General features: G+C 35.8%; 1 protein-coding gene across 1 annotated transcript in view; it reads right to left on the bottom strand.

The window, feature by feature from the left end:
- Positions 1 to 5,280: 5,280 nt before the first annotated feature.
- LOC149558626 (putative elongation factor TypA-like SVR3, chloroplastic) overlaps positions 5,281 to 22,594 on the bottom strand; it is a 91,600-nt gene continuing 74,286 nt past the window's right edge. Inside the window, 3 exon segments of the mRNA XM_089832773.1 lie at positions 5,281 to 5,774; positions 5,776 to 6,047; positions 6,169 to 6,334. Of these exon segments, the coding sequence (XP_089688899.1) occupies positions 5,630 to 5,774; positions 5,776 to 6,047; positions 6,169 to 6,334 (583 nt within the window). The 3' untranslated portion in view covers positions 5,281 to 5,629.

Here is a 22,594-nt window from a genome sequence, read left to right as displayed (position 1 = left end):
GTTTTTTTAATGCCAGGTCTTGACTGTGGATAAGATCGGTGGTTGATGTGATTTGCTGATGATCACAAGGGGCGTTACTTGTTTATTTAGATTCATTTCAAGCCATACTAAATGTGGGAGCTATCTTAAGGTTTTGCAATGAAGTGCTTTTTTTCACAAAATATGCAGAAATTCAATAAGATAGGGTTTAGGAATTATTTTATAATCCTAAGGGTAGTGATAACAACAAATAGTATTCTAGTGGACAAATTCCTCAATTTACTGAATTTCGCTTCGCCAAGTTATACTACAACTATGCGTGAATCGGTGCAACCTTCAAGGGTTATGCCAGTGATTTTCATATCACCACATACACCATCATAAAGAACAATGTATATGAATGATAGAAGTTGAGCATATGCATGAAAGGGGTTCAAGCTAACTTTACACAACGAGTTAGAATCGCTAAAATGTCAGAAGTATGAACCAAAGGAACTCATCAATACACCATCATATTCTTTATTGTAATCACCACACATTGACTATGCTAAACTTAATCTAATTGAAGAAATTTAGGAGAACAAGCAAGCACTAAGACACGTCAAGTATTCACCAAACTCCAATGAAAACTTTATTATCTCAGCAGCTCATAGCAACAATCTCATAAAAATTTCCCTTTACAAATGAGAAATGAGGCCTTTATATAGGTCCTCGATTACAATAGGTGGCCCAGATGATTATAATAACCGATGGCCAAAATTGTGCCACATTAACCCTAATTAGGGTTAGGGCAAAGGAAAAGAATCTACATTAATGCAACAAGGAATCCACTACTGTAGTGGGTAATAAATGCCCACTATGCATGCTCGTCTAGGAAGGAGTGGGGTGCAATAAATATCCAGCATGCATGTCCATTACTCAATAAATGTCCAGTCTTCCTTGAATAAATTATTCTTGATTTCATTCTCTGAATGCATAGAAGTTTGACTTGAGGACCTCAGTTCTTCATCAAAGATAATTGGATGCCATGAAATGATGATGGAGGCCATGTAAGGTCGAGTTTTTTCCAACTGCATCATTTTAACTAAGATCCAACTTTGACTGACTTTTCTGAAAATCTCTCTTCGAACATTCTCGTTTTCTATGTACTTGCTTGGAAATTTATCTCCCTAAAATGGATTGGAATCCCTTGTTGATGATTATGTTACTCTAGAATTTCTTCATATTGAACTTCCTTCGCCATGTTCTTGGATTTTTGGATTTGAACTTTGATCTTTGAACCTTGAATGTCTAGGACCGGATCACTTAGTACTTTGATCTTAGAACTAGAATTTTGGATTTGAGCATCTTTCTTGAATTTCTAGAACTAGAGCTTTCTCCTCCTTTTTCTTCAAATCCTTTCAATTCATTGTTATGTCTTTTCTTACATTTTGAAGAATTCCCCCTTTTTTAATCATCATCAATCATTTTTCCAATCTTGGGTACACACTTGAAGAGGGTGAAATTCAAGATCTGGAGGAGAAATTTCCAGCACTTAATCCTTTTTCATTTTTCCATGAAGGAAAAAGTTTCCAACACTTAGCCATTCCATGAAGGAGGAATTGCCAACACTTAGCCAGTTTTTCTTCCATGAAGGAGAAACTTCCAACACTAGCATTTTTTTCTTCCATGAAGGACGAATTTCTAACACTTCGCTATTTTTGCTTCTATGAAGGACAAATCTCCAACACTTAGCCATTTTTGCTTCCATGAAGGAGAAATTTCCAACACTTAGCCATTTTTGCTTCCATGATTTCTAATTCTCTTGCTCGTGAAAATTTTGAGTGGTCATGGATTTTGTCCATGATGGAAGAATTCCACAACAACCATTTTTCTCCAAGGCTTGATTTTTGAGTGATCTTGGATTTTGTCCATGATGGAAGAATTCCGCAACAACCATTTTTCTCCATGGTAGGATATTTTGAGAGATCGTGGATTTTGTCCATGATGGAAGAATTCTGCAACAACCATTTTTCTGCATGGTAGGATATTTTGAGAAATCATGGATTTTGTCCATGATGGAAGAATTTCACAACCACCATTTTTCTCCAAGGCTGAATTTTTTGAGTGATCGTGAATTTTGTCCATGACGGAAGAATTCCACAACAACCATTTTCTCCATGGTAAGATATTTTGACAGAGCATGGATTTTGTCTATGATGGAAGAATTCCACAACAACCATTTTTCTACATGGTAGGATATTTTGAGAGATCGTGAATTTTATCCATGATGGAAGAATTACGCACCAACCATTTTTCTCCAAGGCAGGGTTTTTGAGTGATCGTGGATTTTGTCCACAGTGGAAGAATTCTGCAACAACTATTTTTCTCCATGGTAGGATATTTTGAGAGATCGTGGATTTTGTCCACGATAGAAAAATTCTGCAACAACCATTTTTCTCCATGGCATGATATTTTGAGAGATCGTAGATTTCGTCCATGATGGAAGAATTCCGCAACAACAATTTTTCTCCAAGGTAGGATCTTTTAAGAGATCTTGGATTTTTTCCACGATGGAAAAATTCTGCAACAACCATTTTTCTCCATGACAGGATATTTTGAGAAATCGTGGATTTTGTCCATAATGGAAGAATTCTGCAACAACCATTTTTCTCCAAGGTAGGATTTTTTGAGAGATCTTGGATTTTTTCCACGATGGAAGAATTCCGCAACAACCATTTTTCTCCAAGGTAGGATTTTTGAGTGATCTTGAATTTTGTCCACGATGGAAGAATTTCGCGACAACCATTTTTCCTGTTATTTTCATGCCTTTCTACTGTTGGATATTTCATGGGTGATTCTAGACTTAACCATTTTTTTCTTGATTGACTATTGTGCTTGCTCATTCTTTTGGATATAGACACATGTACCCTTTTGGCTCTTTATCAACTATAACTCACTTGTTGCAGAAATAGACCTACCAAAAATAGACATTCTAAAAATAGTAAGTTGTCCCAAAGTCAAAATCAGGCCAATCTGAGAGGCAGTGAAATTTACTAAAAATACACTTTCTAAAAATAGTAAGTAGTCCCAAAGTCAAAATAAGGCCAATCTGAGAGGCAGTGAAATTTACTAAAAATAAACTTATCAAAAATAGACTTTATAAAAATAGTAAGTTGTCCCAAAATCAAAATAAGGCCAATCTGAGAGGCAGTAAAATTTACTAAAAATAGACTTACTAAAAATAGATTTCTAAAAATAGTAAATCAAGAGATTCAATTCTCAAACAAGCAAATAATTTCCATTCTCAGAGCCACAGGGACACACTTTCCACATCTGTGCACTTTTACCAATTCTCATTTGAAAGAGAGAACTTTAGAAAATTGAGCCCAACACTACCAAGAACTAAAGCCAAAAGGACAAGACCAAGAGACAAAAATGGGGACCCCCATTTGCAATGGGGCGATGGTGTGAAAAGCCCACAACACTAGATATGATATCTCTCTGTATGATTATCAGTTTAAGAGGGAGTGTTAAGTAAATAACCAAATAACATACAGGTCTGAAAGTGTAGACTGCACTAGACCTTCTTATCCGATATACTACGTATGACATTATATGTATCCTTCCTCTCATGAGACTGCGACTTCATAGAAGATTATGTGTTATTATTAAAAACTAATTTAATCACTGTGTTAGTTAGCATTTAATGATAACAAATCATGTAAATCACCGATTTATGGAAGAGGCATATGGGCCAACTTAGGCAAGAGACATGCCCATTCAAGTGTCATGTCCTTTAGTCGGGTATATAGGAAGGTTAGTATTGCAGTTTGAAGAACACACAATTACAATCAAGTCTGCTTCTTCAAGCAATATCATCCTACTGATTTATTGCAGAAATATATAACATTCTGATCAGAAGTAAAGGTGACAACTTCAATATTATTAAATAGACCATTCTCAGCAACAAAAGACAGAATTAAAGTCTGATTCAAAGGATACAGAAATTCAGAATCTTTACAGAGTTTGGTGGAACTAAATCCATTGCTTTTATATCTTTAGAACCAGATCGAGTTTTGTATAACTAAGTCCATTATTTTTAGACCTCCATAACCCGATCAGGTTATGAGATGATATGGATGTTGGATGTGGGTATTTAAAACCCGATCAAGTCACTAGAATTTTCAAAATCGTAATATATAAAGTTCCCAACAACCAAAAAAGTGTCATTTTGTCTTCTTAAAGGTTCGACTGTCATATCACATATTTTTCGTCACATTTGCTTGGAAATTATTGATTTTGTCTTTTTTTGGTGCCTTCATGTTATTGTATCATTTTAACTCAACATTCTAACAAAACCATTGATTTATATTTTCAGATTTCTTCTTCTCAAAGTTCAATTTCATGACTCGTGACTCATTTTTTAAGATTTTCCATAAAATATTAAATTTATATTTTAAAAAATTAGGCATACCCACGTACCCATCACCTAATTTGAAAAATGGCCGTACTGTCCCCATACCCAAGTACCCCTGTACCCATGCAACCTTGATGTTTTCCATTATTTTTTCTGACTTTTTCCCCTGAATCTCAGCAAATTAAATAGAAAAACACTGCATCATGTCCATTTTTTTCATGCAAATAGTCATTCTGTGTTGGGAAAGTCCACAGGCGCCATCTACAGTGCCACGAGAATGCAACATTTTACAATGAAAATATAACATACTTCGAGTATTTAACACTGTATAGGGTGCATATAAGTTGTCCGGTAGCCATTTGCAAGTCCATGTGGCAGACTACTTACAAGTAATTGCAGAAAGTCGCAAATACTGGCCAAGTCTGCACATACTCGTAACACTTTATAGGGTGCATATAAGTTGTCCGATAGCCATTGGCAAGTCCATATGGCAGACTACTTACAAGTAATTGCAGAAAGTTGCAAATACTGGCCAAGTCTTCAAGTACTCAACATGTTTACAATCTATGGATATAAGAATCAAGACTCAAACTGGAAGAAACATTATTTGAGTTCCTAAACATCAATGCCAAATACTGCATTCATATGGAAAAAAGTAAAACAATTGAAGTCCTATAAGATGGGGCATGTTATAATGTGGCTATTAGCCAAGTACTTTAATAAGCATGCACATCTTTCAGGGCCAAGCGAAAGAACATCACATGAAACTCTGTGGATCACTGGCACCTCTATGTATATGCTGTTACCCCAAATGACATCACATTCTGTCCTCTTCACTATACTTCCTATCAACTGGCTAATTTTTCAAAACATGTAATAATGTTCTAGAATTACAAATGATAAAAGTAGAAAATAAACTCAATTGACCAAGTTGTCTTTTGAACTGTAATGAAATACTTCACTTTCTGAATTTTCGAAACATGTCGCAGGTAATTCACTTCTGAATTTTCAAAGCATGTCACCTTTTAATCTCAAAATATTGTACAGGGAACACTACACGGAATAAAAAAAGAATCATAAGATATAAATTCTCTATCCAATTCTCTCCAGAATGTGACCTAGACAACACCTTGAAGCTGCTTGGAACATGGGAAAAACTCCATCTCAAAATTCTGATGTAGAAATCAGGCCATTGCCTAGAAGAACAAATAATATCATCTTATAATGTGAGTATACAGTCACCATGGTAAGCTATTTTGTTCTCTTCACTATCTTGGGATTCTTGCACATTCGCACACTCAATGGGGTGACTTCTACAAGCTCGTCCTCTTGAATATACTCAATGCAATCATCAAGGCTGAAATCCAGAGGTGCATCAAGGACCACTGCAAAATAAACTTAGTCGTATCACACAAAATGAAGATGATTTATGAAAACTAACTTTCAATAGTCGGATATGTAAAAAGTATGGACCTGTTGATTCCTTATTAGAGCGGACATTTGTAGCAGCCTTCCTCTTGCAAACATTGAGTGACAGATCACCAGGTCTTTGATGGATGCCTACAATTTGACCTTTGTAGACATCTACACCAGGACCTACAAACATCTGCCCTCTTTCCTGAGAGCTCATTAACGCATATGTAGTAGTGGTTCCTGTTTCAAATGCTACCTGCTTGTAGAATGCTTTTGTGAGGTACAACTTGAAAAGTTGTCTATTGTGAACTTTAAAAATCTCTAGAAGCAATCTCACTTAAAGAAAACAAAAATTGCATTAACAACAGCCGCCATACCAAAGAGCCTTGGTCTCTTGTACTAACGTCTCCAGCCCAGGGTCCATATTCATCAAAGACAGTGTTTAAAATGGCAGTGCCTCGAGAAGAAGTCAATATTGCATTTCGAAGGCCAAGTAGACAACGAGTTGGCATTTTATATTTCACCACGGTGGTGTTCTCCTGACTACATTAAAATCACAACTTAAAGTTTAGAAGGCAATTTTCCTGAGAATACCATTGACAATAATAAAGCTGCCAGATTGATGGGAAAACTCAAGCATAACTAACCAAAACAAAAACACTACATTTCAATCATGCTACATTTAATTTAAAGGAGCAAAACTAATTGGGATATTGTCCTCTGATTCATAAAGCAAATAAGAAGAATACAGACTTCAGCTGACAATAAATGATTCTCCACTAAAACTATTTCAAGTTTGGGGAGACCTAAAGACATTTAAAACAAATGTGAATTCTTTTAGTAGCACCCAGAAAACAAAATAATTAGAAAATTATAATATGACTAGTTTCCAAATTAGCGATACTGTCATGTCCATGCCAAATATGAGATTGCAGCCCTGAATTCATAAACTAGGCATTGAAATGAAGACAGCAGCAATTCTATAGAGAAGTCAATTGAAGAATATTAATGTCAGCAATCGTAGAGTCAATTTAAAGAATATCAAATGGAGCAATTTCCTAAAAAGGGGGATAATTGAAATTAAATTAAGAGCTTAAGGCAGGGTTATGAATGAAGGGTTATCCATTATACTCTTTCATATGGTAGCAATTTGTGAAAGGCTGTGACAACCTCAATAACAAGGTATAAAAGAGATTGTTTCCTAGGAAGAGGTCAATTCATACAGGCATCATTCTAGCATTTACCCATCAATCCATCAAGAAATATCAACAAATGAAATCAAGCAATCAGCAATAATTTAGCAAATACATCAAGTAAGCAGGTTTGACTTCGACGAAGTGTCTTGCAAATTGGGATGAAATCCCTTATTGCTCTTATTGAGTTTAGATGAAAACCATTGTCACCAAAAGGCCCCGTTTCCCACCCTCCAAGATGTCTGAGACAAATCTCTGGTAACTCCGTCACATAGGATTCCTTTGGCTGCTGCCTCTTGCCCTCTCCAAAATCTCCAGATCACAAATTGACGTCTCCCACCAAAAGAACTTAGGGCAAAGTGCATTAAAGGGAAAAAAAGGAAAGAAAATTTAAACAAAATAAGTCTGTATAATGTTTCATGCTAATATTTTGGATGATACAAAAATCTATGATAAGAAAAGCTATAGTGATTGGATCCACTGACAGCGTAGACTTTCAGAGAGGGGCATAAACAGTTGTATGACAAATTTCATGTCATAGTGATGGTCGAAAGAGAAATTGCCTCTACTATTTACTGTTCTATGACTGATTTACTATTCTTGTTCCAAAGTTCCAGATCATGATATTTTCTGGAAATAATTAAATTATATTAAAGAAATGTAGAACACAATTCTTCTATGGGAGGAGGGAATCAGTATAATATCTAAACTCCAGCTCCTTAATCAATTGAAATAACTTTGATAAACTGATAAGCATTAAAACAGAATTGATAAGAGAGCAATCACACATTGAAGCCACAACACATTATGTACATGAAAAACTCAGAATGGGTAAAAGACCACGATGGGAAATGCTCTTAGGATCTACTGTCCTAATCCAGCCTCGCAAAGAATTAATGTGTACAATGTTTATGGGCACCAATCCTAAGGAGTCACCAAACTCCTGCCTGAAAGCACCAACTTCTTAATCTGGAGCACCAAATCAACATCCTGCACCAACAATGAGAACATTACAATTCTCTTTTGCAACTCACACAGATTTATGTTCTCTCTATCAAATCATTCAACGATATATCTCTGCTAGTGATTCTGCAATCTTCACATCATCGATTCTCTCACACTTGGATGTTACAATTCTCTTTTACAAAAAATTCACTCTCTTAGACTTCTCTCATTTGCAGAGATATTCTACCACATACATTACATAATAAAATCTCTCAGAACATTCAGTGCTAACTGTGATATGTATCTGCTGTTCCACACTTCAACATTCTTCTTATGATCGATTACAACACACACCTTACAATGGTCTTTGTTCTTTAAATACAAACTGCTTAATGGTGAGCAGATAACCAAAGATTTCAACCAATCATAACGGATTATACAGTTGTAAACAACTAAACTATTTGACATTCATGATACGCATATACCAAAAACTTGAACTGATCTACATATAACCCGACATATGCAGATTGGTCTAGACATAATGCTTGATCATAAGAACTATACCAAACCGTGATGAACCCACAGTGTCTGCAACTTAACTCTACACACACCATGTATTCACAGAACAATGTATTTGATTTCCAGAAGTTGATTGTCTTTAAAAATGGTGGTCAGTCTGACATATTTAGTTCAACACGAAACATATACATGAATAATGCTGGTGTCCTATTCTGCTACTGAAAAGATTCACGGAAAGCATATAAGAGATTTGTTTCAATGTTAGCCCAACATATCTTCATCAAATGGATATATCTTAGTTGTATGTGTTTGCTCTTCAACATGAACCCAATCTGCATTTCTCTGTGTCTGTTTTGTGTAATAAAATGAATTGCACAATAGGAGGTATAATATTAAATATGCTTTAAATACTTGATTATAATCTGCCACTTTGAGGAGGCAACCTCCTTATTCACTTCAAGTGGTATAGCTCCAATTCTCTTCAATTAGAATTCAATACTCAATATCTTAAAATAAGTCACATCAGCTCCTATATATACATATGCCTAAAATAACATTAAGGATATGAATGTATAAGTGTAAACCTGGCCCAACTAAGTAAATGACGTTATAATAAATGATAATATGACTCGATTATTTGTTAAGGTAGCCACACTTCGATTACTCACAGCCATATGCATGTCCCTTTAAGGGTGTTGCATGGCCCCCTTATTTAGAGAAACATTGTCCTCAATGCTAACTAACTGAGGATTCTTCTGAATAAACTCTTCACCTTCCATGTGGTGTCTTCAACTGGAAGTTCCATTGAATGAGATATTCTTTGTGTTCTAGAACTTGACATCTTTGTACATGTTTAAAGAATGAATTCTGGTTCTAATATGATCTTTCTTCACCGAACTCTAGCAATGTTGTCTGTGTAGGTGCCATGTCCCCAATGGGACCTCCTTATACTTTTCCCCGAATTCACAAATCCACAATTGAAGTAAGAGCAAAGGTGTAGTTAAAGATGTATTAATTATTCAAATACAATGAGATCAGCTGTATAAATATTTGAAGTCTGATTTCTCATATGAGGTTGGTCCTCTTACTTCAATTATCTTTCCTGATCTTTTCATATAGATTGTGTTATAAGAATATTTTTAATATTTTTAGAATCTCGCTATATTTAGCTAGTTTTCCTAGAACCATAGTTAATGGTCATTTAGGCCTTCTTTTCAATTTTTCTCAGCTAAGTCTATCTTTTAGGCTACACTATAATTAGCAACTGTAAACTCTGTATAAGACTTCATTGTTAATTCAATAATCAATCCATTTTATTCCATTTTCTCCATTTATTCCGGTTTTTACAATTTCATGTATTACTCCAGAGAAAACTATTAATGGTTTCTGATTTTGTTTCTATTAACAATGATGGTTCCTACATCGTTACTTTGCCCCTATGTTATATGTCTTTCATTTGATGGCTGGCTGCCCTCATTGGCCACTGTGTTTGAAGACTTATGATTGCATTCTTTTATATGAGGCATCACTTCTTTAAACAAACACTATTTACAATCATAGATTCATAGTAGTTATTAATTTCTGCTTATAAACTCTTCAATCATTCATCTGTTTCTTGAGATATACTGTACTCTGATTTTCTTGCATAACATTCTTCTCTTTGATTTTGACACCTCCAATCTCTATAATTAAGTTCATGTTCATCTTTTCTCTGTCTCTAATCAAGTTGTTGTCTATACAGAGACAATGGGACCGTCCCAAAGCAGGCCCTTCAACAACATTATCATTAACAAAGACTTCAAGTTCAACAAAACCATTCTCTACAATTACAATGTTAGGCATACAAATCTACAAGGCAGTTATCGTAAATTCGGATTTCTAATTGTCTTTTCTCTGCTCCCATAGATCTCCTTTCATTTTACATCCTAAGAACTGACTACGTATTGGTACTGTGTTTTTTAAAATATGCTGACAGTTACTGCCAAAATGGAACGTATCCTCTTTGTGTATATATCTGAATGCTCCCCTTTTAAATCCTTGCACAAACTGGGGGGAGGGGTCATGACCAAGGATGGCCAGGACTCCTGGTTGCTGCCCTTAGTATTTTTCTTTTTATTAATATATTTTCAAGATTATTATATAATTATTATTATATTAATGATAATATTTTATTTATTGTTATCCATCATTAATATATTAATAAATAATATGTTAATCACATATTATTATTTAATACATGCGATTATTGTATTAATATTCATTGTTTATAAAAGGTTATTTAATTTATCATTAATAATATATTATTATATTATATTTCAAATATATGATATTAAATATATATAATTTATTTATGATTATTTTTAGCAGCTTTTCATATTATATTATATTGTAATAACATTATTTGATATATTATTATTTAATTTAAATCGATTTTTAAACATATTTATTTGTTTATTAGTTATTTTATTCGTTATATTTATAGTTTACCATTTATTTTATTTATTATGTATTATTTTCTTATATAATGATTATTTGTTATTAAATCTTATTTCAAAACAAGGATGGTGTAATTAGGGTTTTCAACTAGGGTTATGACAATAGGTATTTTGTTTCATCACTTTCTTTAAACAAGAACCATCAAAAAGTGGATATTCATATATCTTCGTTGTTGATGGCAATTTCAGCTTGTAGACAAGACTAACCATATTGTGCAGGATCTTATATGGACCATAGTATTTTGGCGACAACTTATTATTCTTTGATTGTTGCTTTAATGATATTTGCTTGTAAGGCTGCAATCTCAAGAATGTCCAATCTCCTAGTTCAAAACTTCTTTCACTTTGATGATGTTGCTTGCTGCTTCATTTGATTTTGTGTCAAGGCCAAATTCTCCTCGAGTCCTAAAAGTATTTGTTGCCAATGAAGCAAGTGGTTCTCCACAACTTGAACTTTCAGTAGAACCTGCAATGATAATGTGATGGAAAGAGGATATCCATACTGCGGCTCCTTAGAAGATTATCTCTGTTCCAAAGCATTACCTGTCTTAACTTTGAAGTGTCTTCACATTAGGTATGGTCTCAATATTTTGACTGCATGAAGGATAGTTAGCATTTCCTTTTTATAAATAGGCTTCATTTGATTCTTACCCTTTAATTGACGCCTTTCAAAAGCAATGGGTCAATCCTCTTGCATGTGAACTACTCCAATACCATTACCTAAAGCATCACATTTCACTATAAAATCCTTAGTGAAGTCCAGGGTAGCAAGAACTGAAGTAGTGCACATAGCCTCCTTCAACCTCTCAAATGTTGCATTAACTAACTCATTCCACTAAAATAATTCTTCTTTGATAGAGGTGTGAGTGGTGTTAAAATATGACCAAAGTTATTCACAAATCTTCTATAGTACCCAGTCAGCCCCCAAAACCCCTTATTTTTAATGGTTTTGGGTACAAGTCACTCCATAATAGCACTAATTTTATTAGACTCCACCTTTACTCCATGTGAGACTATGTCCCGATTCCCAAGTACTCCACCTTCTTGAGACCAAAAGTGCCCTTGAATGTCTTAACATATGGCTAGTTATCCTAAAGGACTTGTAGTACTATATCAACATGATGGAAATGTTCCTGCCATGTCTTGCTACAAATTAACATATCATCATAGAACACTAGTGTTGTCCTGCATTTTATCACCACAACATATTGGTAACAGTACAAAAAAATTTCAACTTAGTTTCATATTTTTCTAAGATTACTTCATTATTTAATTGGCTAACATTGATCAATCAATCAACCCCAACTGATATAATGAATCCTTTTACTGGAAGCTTTCATCAAGTCCTTTCCATTTTTCTTTTTAATAAGCCTATGCTTGATTTTTGAATTTGTTCAATGTCTTTTTTCGCATTTTTGAGTGTGTTTTTGTTTTCTTTTGGCCTTTTGGTTTTGTTCAAACTCTTGTTTTCAAATTTCCCTTCGATTCGATATATCTTAGGGCTTTGGCAATCAAAAGATATGATCATTTAAGTGTCCAAAAGGTGGACTCTCCAAATGCAATTGCATATTTAAAATATCATATTATATTTTAATGTTGACATTCACTTTTTGAAAAATGTAACATAAATTCACTTTATGTTATGTTTTTAAGTTACTTTATCACTTAAGTAACTATAGAGCACTTTATGTTATATTTTCATGTTGAGTTGCTTTTTAATTTTTCATGTGACTTTATCAACTATATAGTTTGATTTATTTTTTAGTTAGTTTATGTTTTATTTCAAAACATCTACGTTAAATATAAATTTTTTAATAATATTTGTACACAATGTATTAAACTAATAGTGTATATTATTTTTGACCCAACTAAGTGATATTTCCTCAAAAATCAATTAAATGTGTGCTTAATTAGTCTTTGAAGTTGTGCAAACTCAACTTACATGTCTTTTACATGTTTACATATAAATGCCTACCTAGAGTGTGATTTGCACTAGAAATACATGTAATGGACTTCCAAGAGTCCACTTTGCATGAAAAATCTCATTTACATGTAATTGCCTCATGAGAGAGCGATTTACACTAGAAAGGCATTTTTATGGACTTAGGAAAATTGTAGCAAGTTTTTAAAACATGTCATGCTCATCCAAGAGTGCGATTTACATGGAAATGGCTATTTACATGTTATATGAAATATGTAATGCCCATGGGAGAGTGCGATTTGACTTTTAAAAAAATATGTAAATGCATTTAGAGTCCATGATTTTGCCTTTTAAGGCCAAAATTGCTCAAAGCTTATTACATGATGCATGTTTTTAAAATATGTAATGGAAAATGGAGAGTGTGCTTTGCATTCTTATTGATATTGCATGTTTTTAAAATATGTAATAGAGCCTGCAGAGTGTGATTTGCATTGTTTGTTATATGTATGCATTTTAAAACATGCAATAGCACATGGAGAATGCGATTTCCTTTCTTTCCCAACAATCCATCCACTTTAAAACATGTAAAGGCTCCAAGAGAGTGCGATTTGGCATTTTAATACATGTAAACCTATTGGAGACCGCAATTTTGCATTCCCGAGCCAAAAACGGTTCAAATACTTGCATTTTTAGGGCAGGTTTTGCTAAAAAACGCCCAGAAAATCAGGTTTTCATCCACGTTTTTGCATTTGGATCCATGTTTTAGCATTTAGGGAAGACATTTTTTGCATTCACAAGTCAAAAATGACCAATATATATGCATTTCTAGGGCACGTTTTTGCTAAAAACGCCCAGACAATGGCATTTTCAGCACATGCATTTGGATCTAGAGGGCACATTTTTGAGTTTTCATGCATACTAATGCATTTGAAATCCATGTTTTTGACCTTTTAGCAAAAACGACCCATACTCATGCATCTAGAGGGCATTTTTTAACCCACAAACATCCCATATACATGAGTTTCTCAAAAATATTCTACACTTGGAGATTCTAAGAATCGCATTTTTGCATCCACACGTAAAAATGCCCCATATATTTGACATTGGAAGATCACATTTGCAAGCTTTGAAATAGTCAAAGAGTTGTTTGGGAAATTCGAATTTGGAGGAAAGTCAATCATTCAAACCTATTAGTCTTCCACATTTGGCTCTTTGATCCCCAAGTATAAGTTTTCAAACCTTTGCTATTTTATTGCATACTTTGGCTTATAATTGTACACTTGTTCAAATACATGCCATGTATTTTGCAAATTTCTTTTAAATAAGATGTAAACTTCAATTGTCAAATGATTGGAATTTCCCCAAACTCCAATTTAGAAATTGCATATAGGAGAGCAACTCAATATTTTGTCATGTTTACAACAAAAACCAAAGGTATGTTTTTGTTTGGTGCATAGTTTTGCTTGTTTGTTTGCTTACTTGTTTTGGCTTCCTTTTTGGAAGAAAGTTGAAAAATCCTACCCTAGAATGCAAGTGCATATTGTAAAGTTTTCAAATTTTAGGGCAAAGGAGATATAATGGAACAGTGGTGAATAATTACTTGAACATTATGTTTTGGTGTGTTTCTTATTCACCACCCAACACATATGATATATATATAAAATGAAGAGGTGCGTCTTCCAAAAGACATGACACTTTAAATGGGAGCAATTAAGCTTTCCCACTTAATTGAATTGACATATAATAAAATAATATATTTCATATTATTATTATTATATTGCCATTAAATATGTAGCCACTCTTGGCTTACATTTGCATATTTTTTTAATTTATTGTTGATCTTTGCTGTAAAAGCCACAAACATTAACACTCCCTCTTGGACTTGAGAAGAAGATCAACCAATAAACTCAATTCCATAAAAGACCTCAACTTCTCTATCTTCACAATTGGTAGAGGTACCAAAAACATAACTTCAATAGATCTCAAATCTATTATTTATCCCATACATCATCTCATGATGTAAAACTCATACAGATCTCAAAAGATCTCAAAGTCATCATCATATGCTCTTAAGTATTAGTCTCTTGAGCCTAACTAACTCAACCGATATCAAATCCATGATATCAAAAGCATTGGCCAAATATCAAGTCCATGATATTCACTAAATGCTCTGAGTAATGGCTTCCTCACATAAAGACCATGATGTCACCATGTACTCAACCTATGGATCCAAGATCCAGGAGTCACAAGGACTCAATTGACATCAAACCAATGATGTCACCCATATTGGTATCTGGACATTAAGTCCACCAAGTACTAAATCCAACATCAAATCCATGATGTCATCCATACTGGTATTTGGATAAAGTCCACCAAGTACTAAACCCGACATCAAATCCATGATGTGTAGTGCCTCTCCCATTTGATTTATGTAAGTCATCCTGATGGATGCAACCTTGATGATCTTGTTTGGCGAGTGATCACAATTGGGACTATGAGTGGTCTACACCCTTGAGGTGATTGGATTTATGTTACTGTATCAATTGCTTTGATTATGCTTATGGCTGATTTGCAAGATTATGATGTGTTAGATGATTCACTGAGGTTTGTGCCAGTGGTTACCAGGATCGATGTGGTATCATGATGTTGTTTTGTGATTGCAATGTGTACCGTTATCTTGCTACACTGAACTAGGTTCCTGTAGCAGTGGTTAGTCTTGTGTTGGATCATTTTCACTTATGTGTTTTAAGTGCCTTTTTAATATTGTTTAAACAACCATTATTAAATGCTTAAATAATTAGAAATGGATTGTCCATGTTGGAATCATTGGTTATGTGCTACGGATATTTACCTTGTTATATTTTGATCCGAGATATACTTGTTACTTATGTTATGTTTTACATTTGAGATGACATGAGGGTCAGACATTATTCTTTGATTTCAGTATCATAGATGTTAGACTATTATGTTGTTCAGTTGATCATATTTGCATAATGATGCCATTTTGAGATGCCAGTATGTTTTATGATGATATCTGGTTATCCGGTATTTGGACATATCTCTGATTATGCTATGTGATGGATTCAATGCTATGGTTATCTAATTCATTCTTGTTTCATTATGCTATATGCGAATGTGAGTGATGTAAATAGATTATTTCAGTATAATTTAATAAATGGTTAAATTAGGTGATTTCATGCATTTATTGCTTTGACTATGTTATATGCAATTGCACTTTATCATGTTGTTTAGCGTGTAGGATTTATATCCCTAGATTTAATGATTCAACTATTCATATTTACCAATGTCGTCCCTGTATGGTTGACATATCTTATTTAAATGTTTAAATTAAACCTTCTGGTGATTTGATAAATCCGGACTCATTTGCATTATGTGACTAGACCTATGATCGTGTCTGTGCATTTAGAGTTTCGCCTTGTTGCGAAGTTGTTACGGTTTTCTGTGATTTTGGTTTAAGTGTTTTTGGGCTTTATTTTAATTAATTTTAATTTCTGGTAGCTTTGCCATAGATGAATTCCAATTACTTGGAATAGCCTATTTTCGTTTGAGTTGATTTTGAATTTAACTAGTTCTCCTGGTTATTTTCCCCAATCCATTATTCACTCGAAAAGTGAATAAGTATCCAAAAAGGAATTTAATTCCTCACTTCTCACTTTTGAATTAGAAAGTTTGAGAGTAAAACCCAAAATCCTCTTCATGAGGAATTATTGTTTTGTTTGTTGTGGGAGCTACAGGCGTGGAATCGTCGTGAGGTCGGTCTTGTTGGATGCAGCTCAGGGAGACCATGGATTGCCGCGATTTTCGGCTACTTCTACAAGATTTTTATTTTATGGTTTGGATTCCCATTTTGTCCTTTTGGCTACGAGGTAGGGCTCTTCCATTTTATTATTTCAGCTTTGTTTCTACTTCTGTTTTTGGTAGTTGTTTGTTAGAAGGCTGAGAACTAGTGTTCCCCTTTGTTTTTGTATGCTAGCTCTACCCAGTTGGGCAAGTATGAGCATTTCACTATTTTTCGGGATGAGGGTTTGGGGTTTTGCACCATTATGTTGGCCATTTTTGCATACGGACTCCAAACCTAGATTTTATTGGATTTTTGTAGCTTGTGTACCCAAAGACCAAATGGGTTTTAATTTCAAAAAAAATTAGTTTTGGAATTTTTACCTCGTTTTGTGTGCCGCCCTGTTTTCTCAAGTTTTCTTGGCATGATGTTGGTCGTGGACCTGGATCATCTGTTGGGTTACTAGTTAGATCATTGTTGCACTTTTATATAGCATTGAGATGTGTGCTGCATCCATACTCCCAACTGTGTTTGGTTGAGTGATTTTATACCTAGTGTTATTGTTTCTTTTAGACCCTTGTTACTTTGTGGAAACTAGGATTCGTGGAGAATCCATACTTCTGAATTGAGGCCAGTTGAGTGAGTTCATAATGTTTGGTCTTGTTGCATCATTGGGATTCGTGTAGAATCCATACTTCCAAATTAAGGCCGATTGAGTGAGTTCATGATGTATGGTCTTATTGTTCTTTGGGATTCGTGTAGAATCCGTCTTCTCGCATTTGTTTTCAGTTGAGTGATATTTTGCTTGTGTTCTCATCCAATCCTTGTGATATGATCTTCATGATGATAGTGCACCACACACAAGCACATGCACGTCCATTTGTCGGGTTACTTGCGAGGCCCGATCTTCCGTGGTACTTCTGGGAGTTATGATCATTTGGGGTTGGGTTGGGAATATGCATACCTACAGACACTCATTGTTGGATGAGCATGGTTAGGATAGGATAGCATATGGAGGGGGCTTCTATCTCACAGCCTGGTGATCATTGTGCCCCAAGGGTTGGCAGAGGAAGTTTTAATCAAGTGATAATTAAATAAAATACTGGGTGGTAATAAACTTGAGATAATAAAAGGATTTTGGATTTTGCTCCTTCTGTTGGGAAGTGAGAGCTGTCAATACTAGCTTGGGCTATTCAATGCCAAGCGACTCTCTATGATGTCAGCTCCTACATAGTAACCCATTGAGTGTCTGACCAAGGCTTGTAGTACCTGCATTGTCTCGTGATCTTGGTATCAGTCATTATTACTCTCTGGCGTGAGTGTTAGTCATGGGCGTTTATTTTATGTGTGTTTGTGGTTGGATCTTTATCTCCATCAGCATGGTGGGAGTGGACCTATGGGTTCCACGTGGTTGGGAGGCATAGCTACCTTCACCACTACTAGGGACCGGTGTATAGAGACGGTCTATTGTCCTAGTGAGACCATTGTCGGATGTTTTCACTTGGTACTTCAGGTTCTGGAGTATGCTTTCTTGTGATTTATGCTTTCATTGGGATGCTTGGATATCACGTTTAGATGTTGTTAGTTTATTAGATGCACTCCTTTATTATGATGTTTAGCATATGATTAGATGATATGATTTATTTATAGTTAGAATATCTATTGCTTTACTTGTTAGCATGTTAGATCTCCTTGTGCTTATGATGTTATTACACTTTAGTAGTGACGCCCTCATAAAACAGCTCCGACTATCTGGTTGGCAGTTTGGGATGTTACGCATGGGGGGTGGCTAGGACCTTCGAGGTCTCGTGATGCTATTATAGTTGGGAAGAACCACGCACAATTTTTAGTGGTGTTGATGCCTTGATGTTATGTTTTCCTTCATATGATGTTTGATCTATGAACCATGTATGTACATTGCGATGTTGCTTTTTGCATGTTCCTTCATATGTTATTATGGATTAGATGGATGGTTGTATTCTTCTCTCTGTAGCATGGTGTTCTGTATTTTATGCATTCGAGTGTCCAAGCCTTGATTATAGTGGATCTGGTACTCCCCGGTGTGGAGGTCCTTACTATTTTTCCCTTTTAATTGTTCGTTGGATTGTTTCTTTCAATCCTGGGCGACAATGATTCAACATTGAGTGATACTGGAAGAGTATCGCATGCCTTAAGGAGAAAGCTCATACAATACTGGAAAGTATCACACCATAGTAGTGCGAAATATCGTACGAAACTGGTCAAGTACTGCATGGCCATACTGAGAACTATCACCTAGCCATACTGAGAAGTATTGCCTAGCTACAGTTAAAAATATTGCCTTGGCAAAAAGTATAGCCTGGCTATAGTACGAAATGTCGCCTAGCTGCATTAAAGTGTCACCTGGTTTTCTTGCAAAAACCTGCTCGAGCAAACAGTAGGTATCTTTGGACTTTTCGGTTGAGAGTTAATTGGTGTCTTGAGTACCTTTTAGGGTTGCACTCCTTCCTAGTTCAACAAATGTTTCTATGGGGTTTTAAATATATCGTTTAAGTATATGTTGACATATATATGTTGATGTGAGTTTTTGTACCACTACATAACATATTAGAAATTGAATATCTGATACGGAGTATCAAACACACAATTCCTCTCTTGAAAAGTTAGTGCTCATGGGATATGAGAATAACTCCAATGTTCCTTACACTTGTGGATACTCGCTCAATTTTATCAATGTGATTTGCTGGTAATCACGTAGGCGGCCTTATGTAAATTGTTGAGGATGACTTGGACATTGGTGAGATGATGGAGATGGTGGTTCGGTGTGAATGCTAGATGGTGTTGATGGAGAAGGGGATGATGATGGAGGGTAAATGTTTCTTATGACTTACGCTCCTCTAACTTTCTTCTTCAAAATTCTAACTCCTAAACTACTTGCTATTTTACTCCTATTCCTATGGATGGAAGATTAGCAAATGGACTAGAATTGAATCTAATGAAAGTTAACCAGTGGCTCCACCTCCATAGATGCAATGATTCAAAGGGAAAATAAACTAGTGTACCACACAAAGCTTCCCAACAAGCCGCTAGGATGCTAGTGGCCTAGTATTGATCCCTATCAAATATCTACTAATGCTACCATGCAACTATCCATCTACTTTACACTTTCTTAACAACTTGAAATGTAATCCACTTTATCACCTTGAAAAGAAATTTTACTCTAACTATTTGGAAGTAGAAACCATGCAATAATACCAAAGGCTCTTAATCACCATTCAAGTCACAACAATGAGAAAGAAATAGTGAATTTTGGCATTATCTTTGCAACAATTTTCTCCCACCCTTACAAATGAGAGCAAATGGCCTTATATAGAGGCCAAAATGTACAACCAACAGTAGAGATAAAGAGGCAAAGCCGACGATCCAAATTGAATCCTAGAAACCCTAATTAGGGTTGCCACCCCATCGGCCAATGAGAAGACACACCTCATCAATGGACCAATGAAAAAAGTGTAAAAGTGGCAACCAATGAGAAGGCACCAAAATGGTGGCCAATCAGAATTAGACACTTGTCCTATCCTAGAAGAAAGAGAAATTGCCACTTGGGCTTACATCGAATGATCTTCTAATATAACTCTCCCTTTTTCCTTTCATTCTTTTAGCTAAGGCGATGAACCTAGCTAGCTTCTCGTTGACTTCTTCCATGGGAAGACAAGGTGTGTGCTTTATCTTGAGCTCCGTCGATTTCATCACACCGTTTGCTGCTTGTAGTGTCTTCTCATGATCCTTCTCATACTCTTTTGTGAATCCAATAAAAGCATTTAGGGAGGAAAAGGTGTTTAGATGTTTCTTCTTGATAGCAACCTTTCCTAACTCACCCAATCTTGATCCAAGTATTGTCTCATTGATATCCTCTTCTCTGATGTCTTCAACATCAAGTGTCATCCCAACGTAGCTCATCATGGTTGAAATGGAAGTGTCGACGCTTGGGCTGTGCTGTGCAATTGCCTTCTGTATCTCTTCGAGTGTTCTCAATCTGGTAGTCAAGGAGACAAACCAAGATTCAACCGTACCCAATCCTCTCTCATCAACCAACTTGGCCCTTTCCAAATATGCCTTCGGTAGCCCAATGAACGCCTGTAGCCTGGGAATAGCCAAATCCTTGACTAGAAGGAAATCCTTCCACTCTTCTTCAAATAATCTAAACTTGTTTCTAATAGTCACTAATGACCGGAATGTTGAGATGAAGGCAATAAATTTCGCCCATCTTGGATTGTATCATGGATCCAACCCTTGACTTCATATAGCTGAGTTGATATCTCTTCTAGGTTGCTCCCGCTATCTTGAGGAAGGGTTGCCTGGTGCAACTGTTGGATAGGCTAGCAATCTTTCCAATATTTGTTCTTGGCCTCCAACTTTAAGATTCTTTCATTTGCCTTCCTCAACCTTTCTTTGATTGAAGCCATACCTTCCTGGATCTCTTCACATTCCATATCATCTATGTTTCTTCCCAAGTTGTGTTCCACTATCTCATATTCCTGGGCTGCAATTTCATCCACTACCTTGTTGACTGTCGTTATAACAATCTGAACCTTTCGGTGACCATCACTGTTGCTCCTGATTACCTTTGCCACTGTCTTTTCCATTTGTTTCTGGTTCTCGCTATCGCCCTTTTCTATTAATCCTTGGATGTCTTCAACTGTTCTGGCAGTTGCTGCCTCGCCTCTTGGCATGAGCATTTGCCTTAACCATAGTGGTGCGGTGCATCTCCCCAAATTTGGATTTGGTTCGACTAACAAAGCATCACCAACGGCCTTGGGTGCCTGACTTATTGCCTCAATGTCAATCGGCCCATCCTCTTCTCCGCTAGTTATTGCCATATCATCTCCTTGTTGGTCTTTTGAGAGAGGAGAGTACTCGGTGTTCTCACTGTAACCACTTGATTCTAAATCAGAGCTCACCTCTATCGCGGCCCCTTTATCACTTAAATTGACCTCTTGGCTTCTAGCCTCAATTATGCTCTCTTGATGGAACAGTATGTTGTCTCTTGGCTGGAAGTTCTCGATGTCCTTCGCTCTTCTCAACCTCCAAAGCCCTTTTCTTACTTCTAACTGTTTCCTGTTGCCGGCTACTTCCTTCACCCCTCTTTCTGATTGATTCTGTTGGACCTTCCTTTGGCTTCATCTTCTCATAAGGGGGACCCTTTGACGTTGTAGCTTCCTTAATCTTTCATTATACCATGACTCGGTATGCAAATCAACTGTCCTTGTGACTGCTTCCAAGGAAGGATCTTGATGGTCATCCCAATCTACCAGATTCAACTCTGTTCCTTCTACTATATCATAATCTTCTCTCAACACATTACCATCATCTTCCAATTGATCAAGAATATCAAGGCCTCTCCATTTGATATCTCTCATCATGTTCACCGACAATCTTGAGAAAGCTAGCTTTCTCACATGAAAGTCATCCTTGGCATTGGCCCAAAAGTCTTCAATAGTAGGAACACATTTAAATACATTTCCATGAGATACCTTGATAAGACCATTAGGATCGAATCCTTGCCTTGCTCTGTACCACCCTAGATGATACCTTTCCAATTCCTTCTCTACAGCTGCAAAGGCGGCCCGATTGGGGCAACTATCATTGCCAATCCCGATTGAGAAGGTAATCCCTGCTTTACCTTCATTTCTCATTATTCTATCATAGTGCTCAAGTTGCCTAGCCAATTCCATCAAAACTACCTTGTCGGGTGGGTATCTTGGAAGCTTCTTGGGACAAACTGTGCTCCTTGCTACTCTAATGTAGGTGAATTGCGAAAATTAGATGAACCAACTCCCAAACTTCTTTATCTTTGATTCCGCTTCCGATGAAAGTCTCTTAGCAGGTGTCCCTTGTAATACCCTTACTATCTTAATGGCAAAGGTGTCACAAAATATCTTATAGTCTTTG

The sequence above is a fragment of the Cupressus sempervirens genome, chromosome 5, assembly GCF_028749045.1.
Source record: "Cupressus sempervirens isolate cs-2001-9-10 chromosome 5, ASM2874904v1, whole genome shotgun sequence".
Taxonomy (NCBI): domain Eukaryota; kingdom Viridiplantae; phylum Streptophyta; class Pinopsida; order Cupressales; family Cupressaceae; genus Cupressus; species Cupressus sempervirens.
Note: the sequence above shows the minus strand (reverse complement) of the source record. Positions and strands in the feature narration are given on the sequence as shown.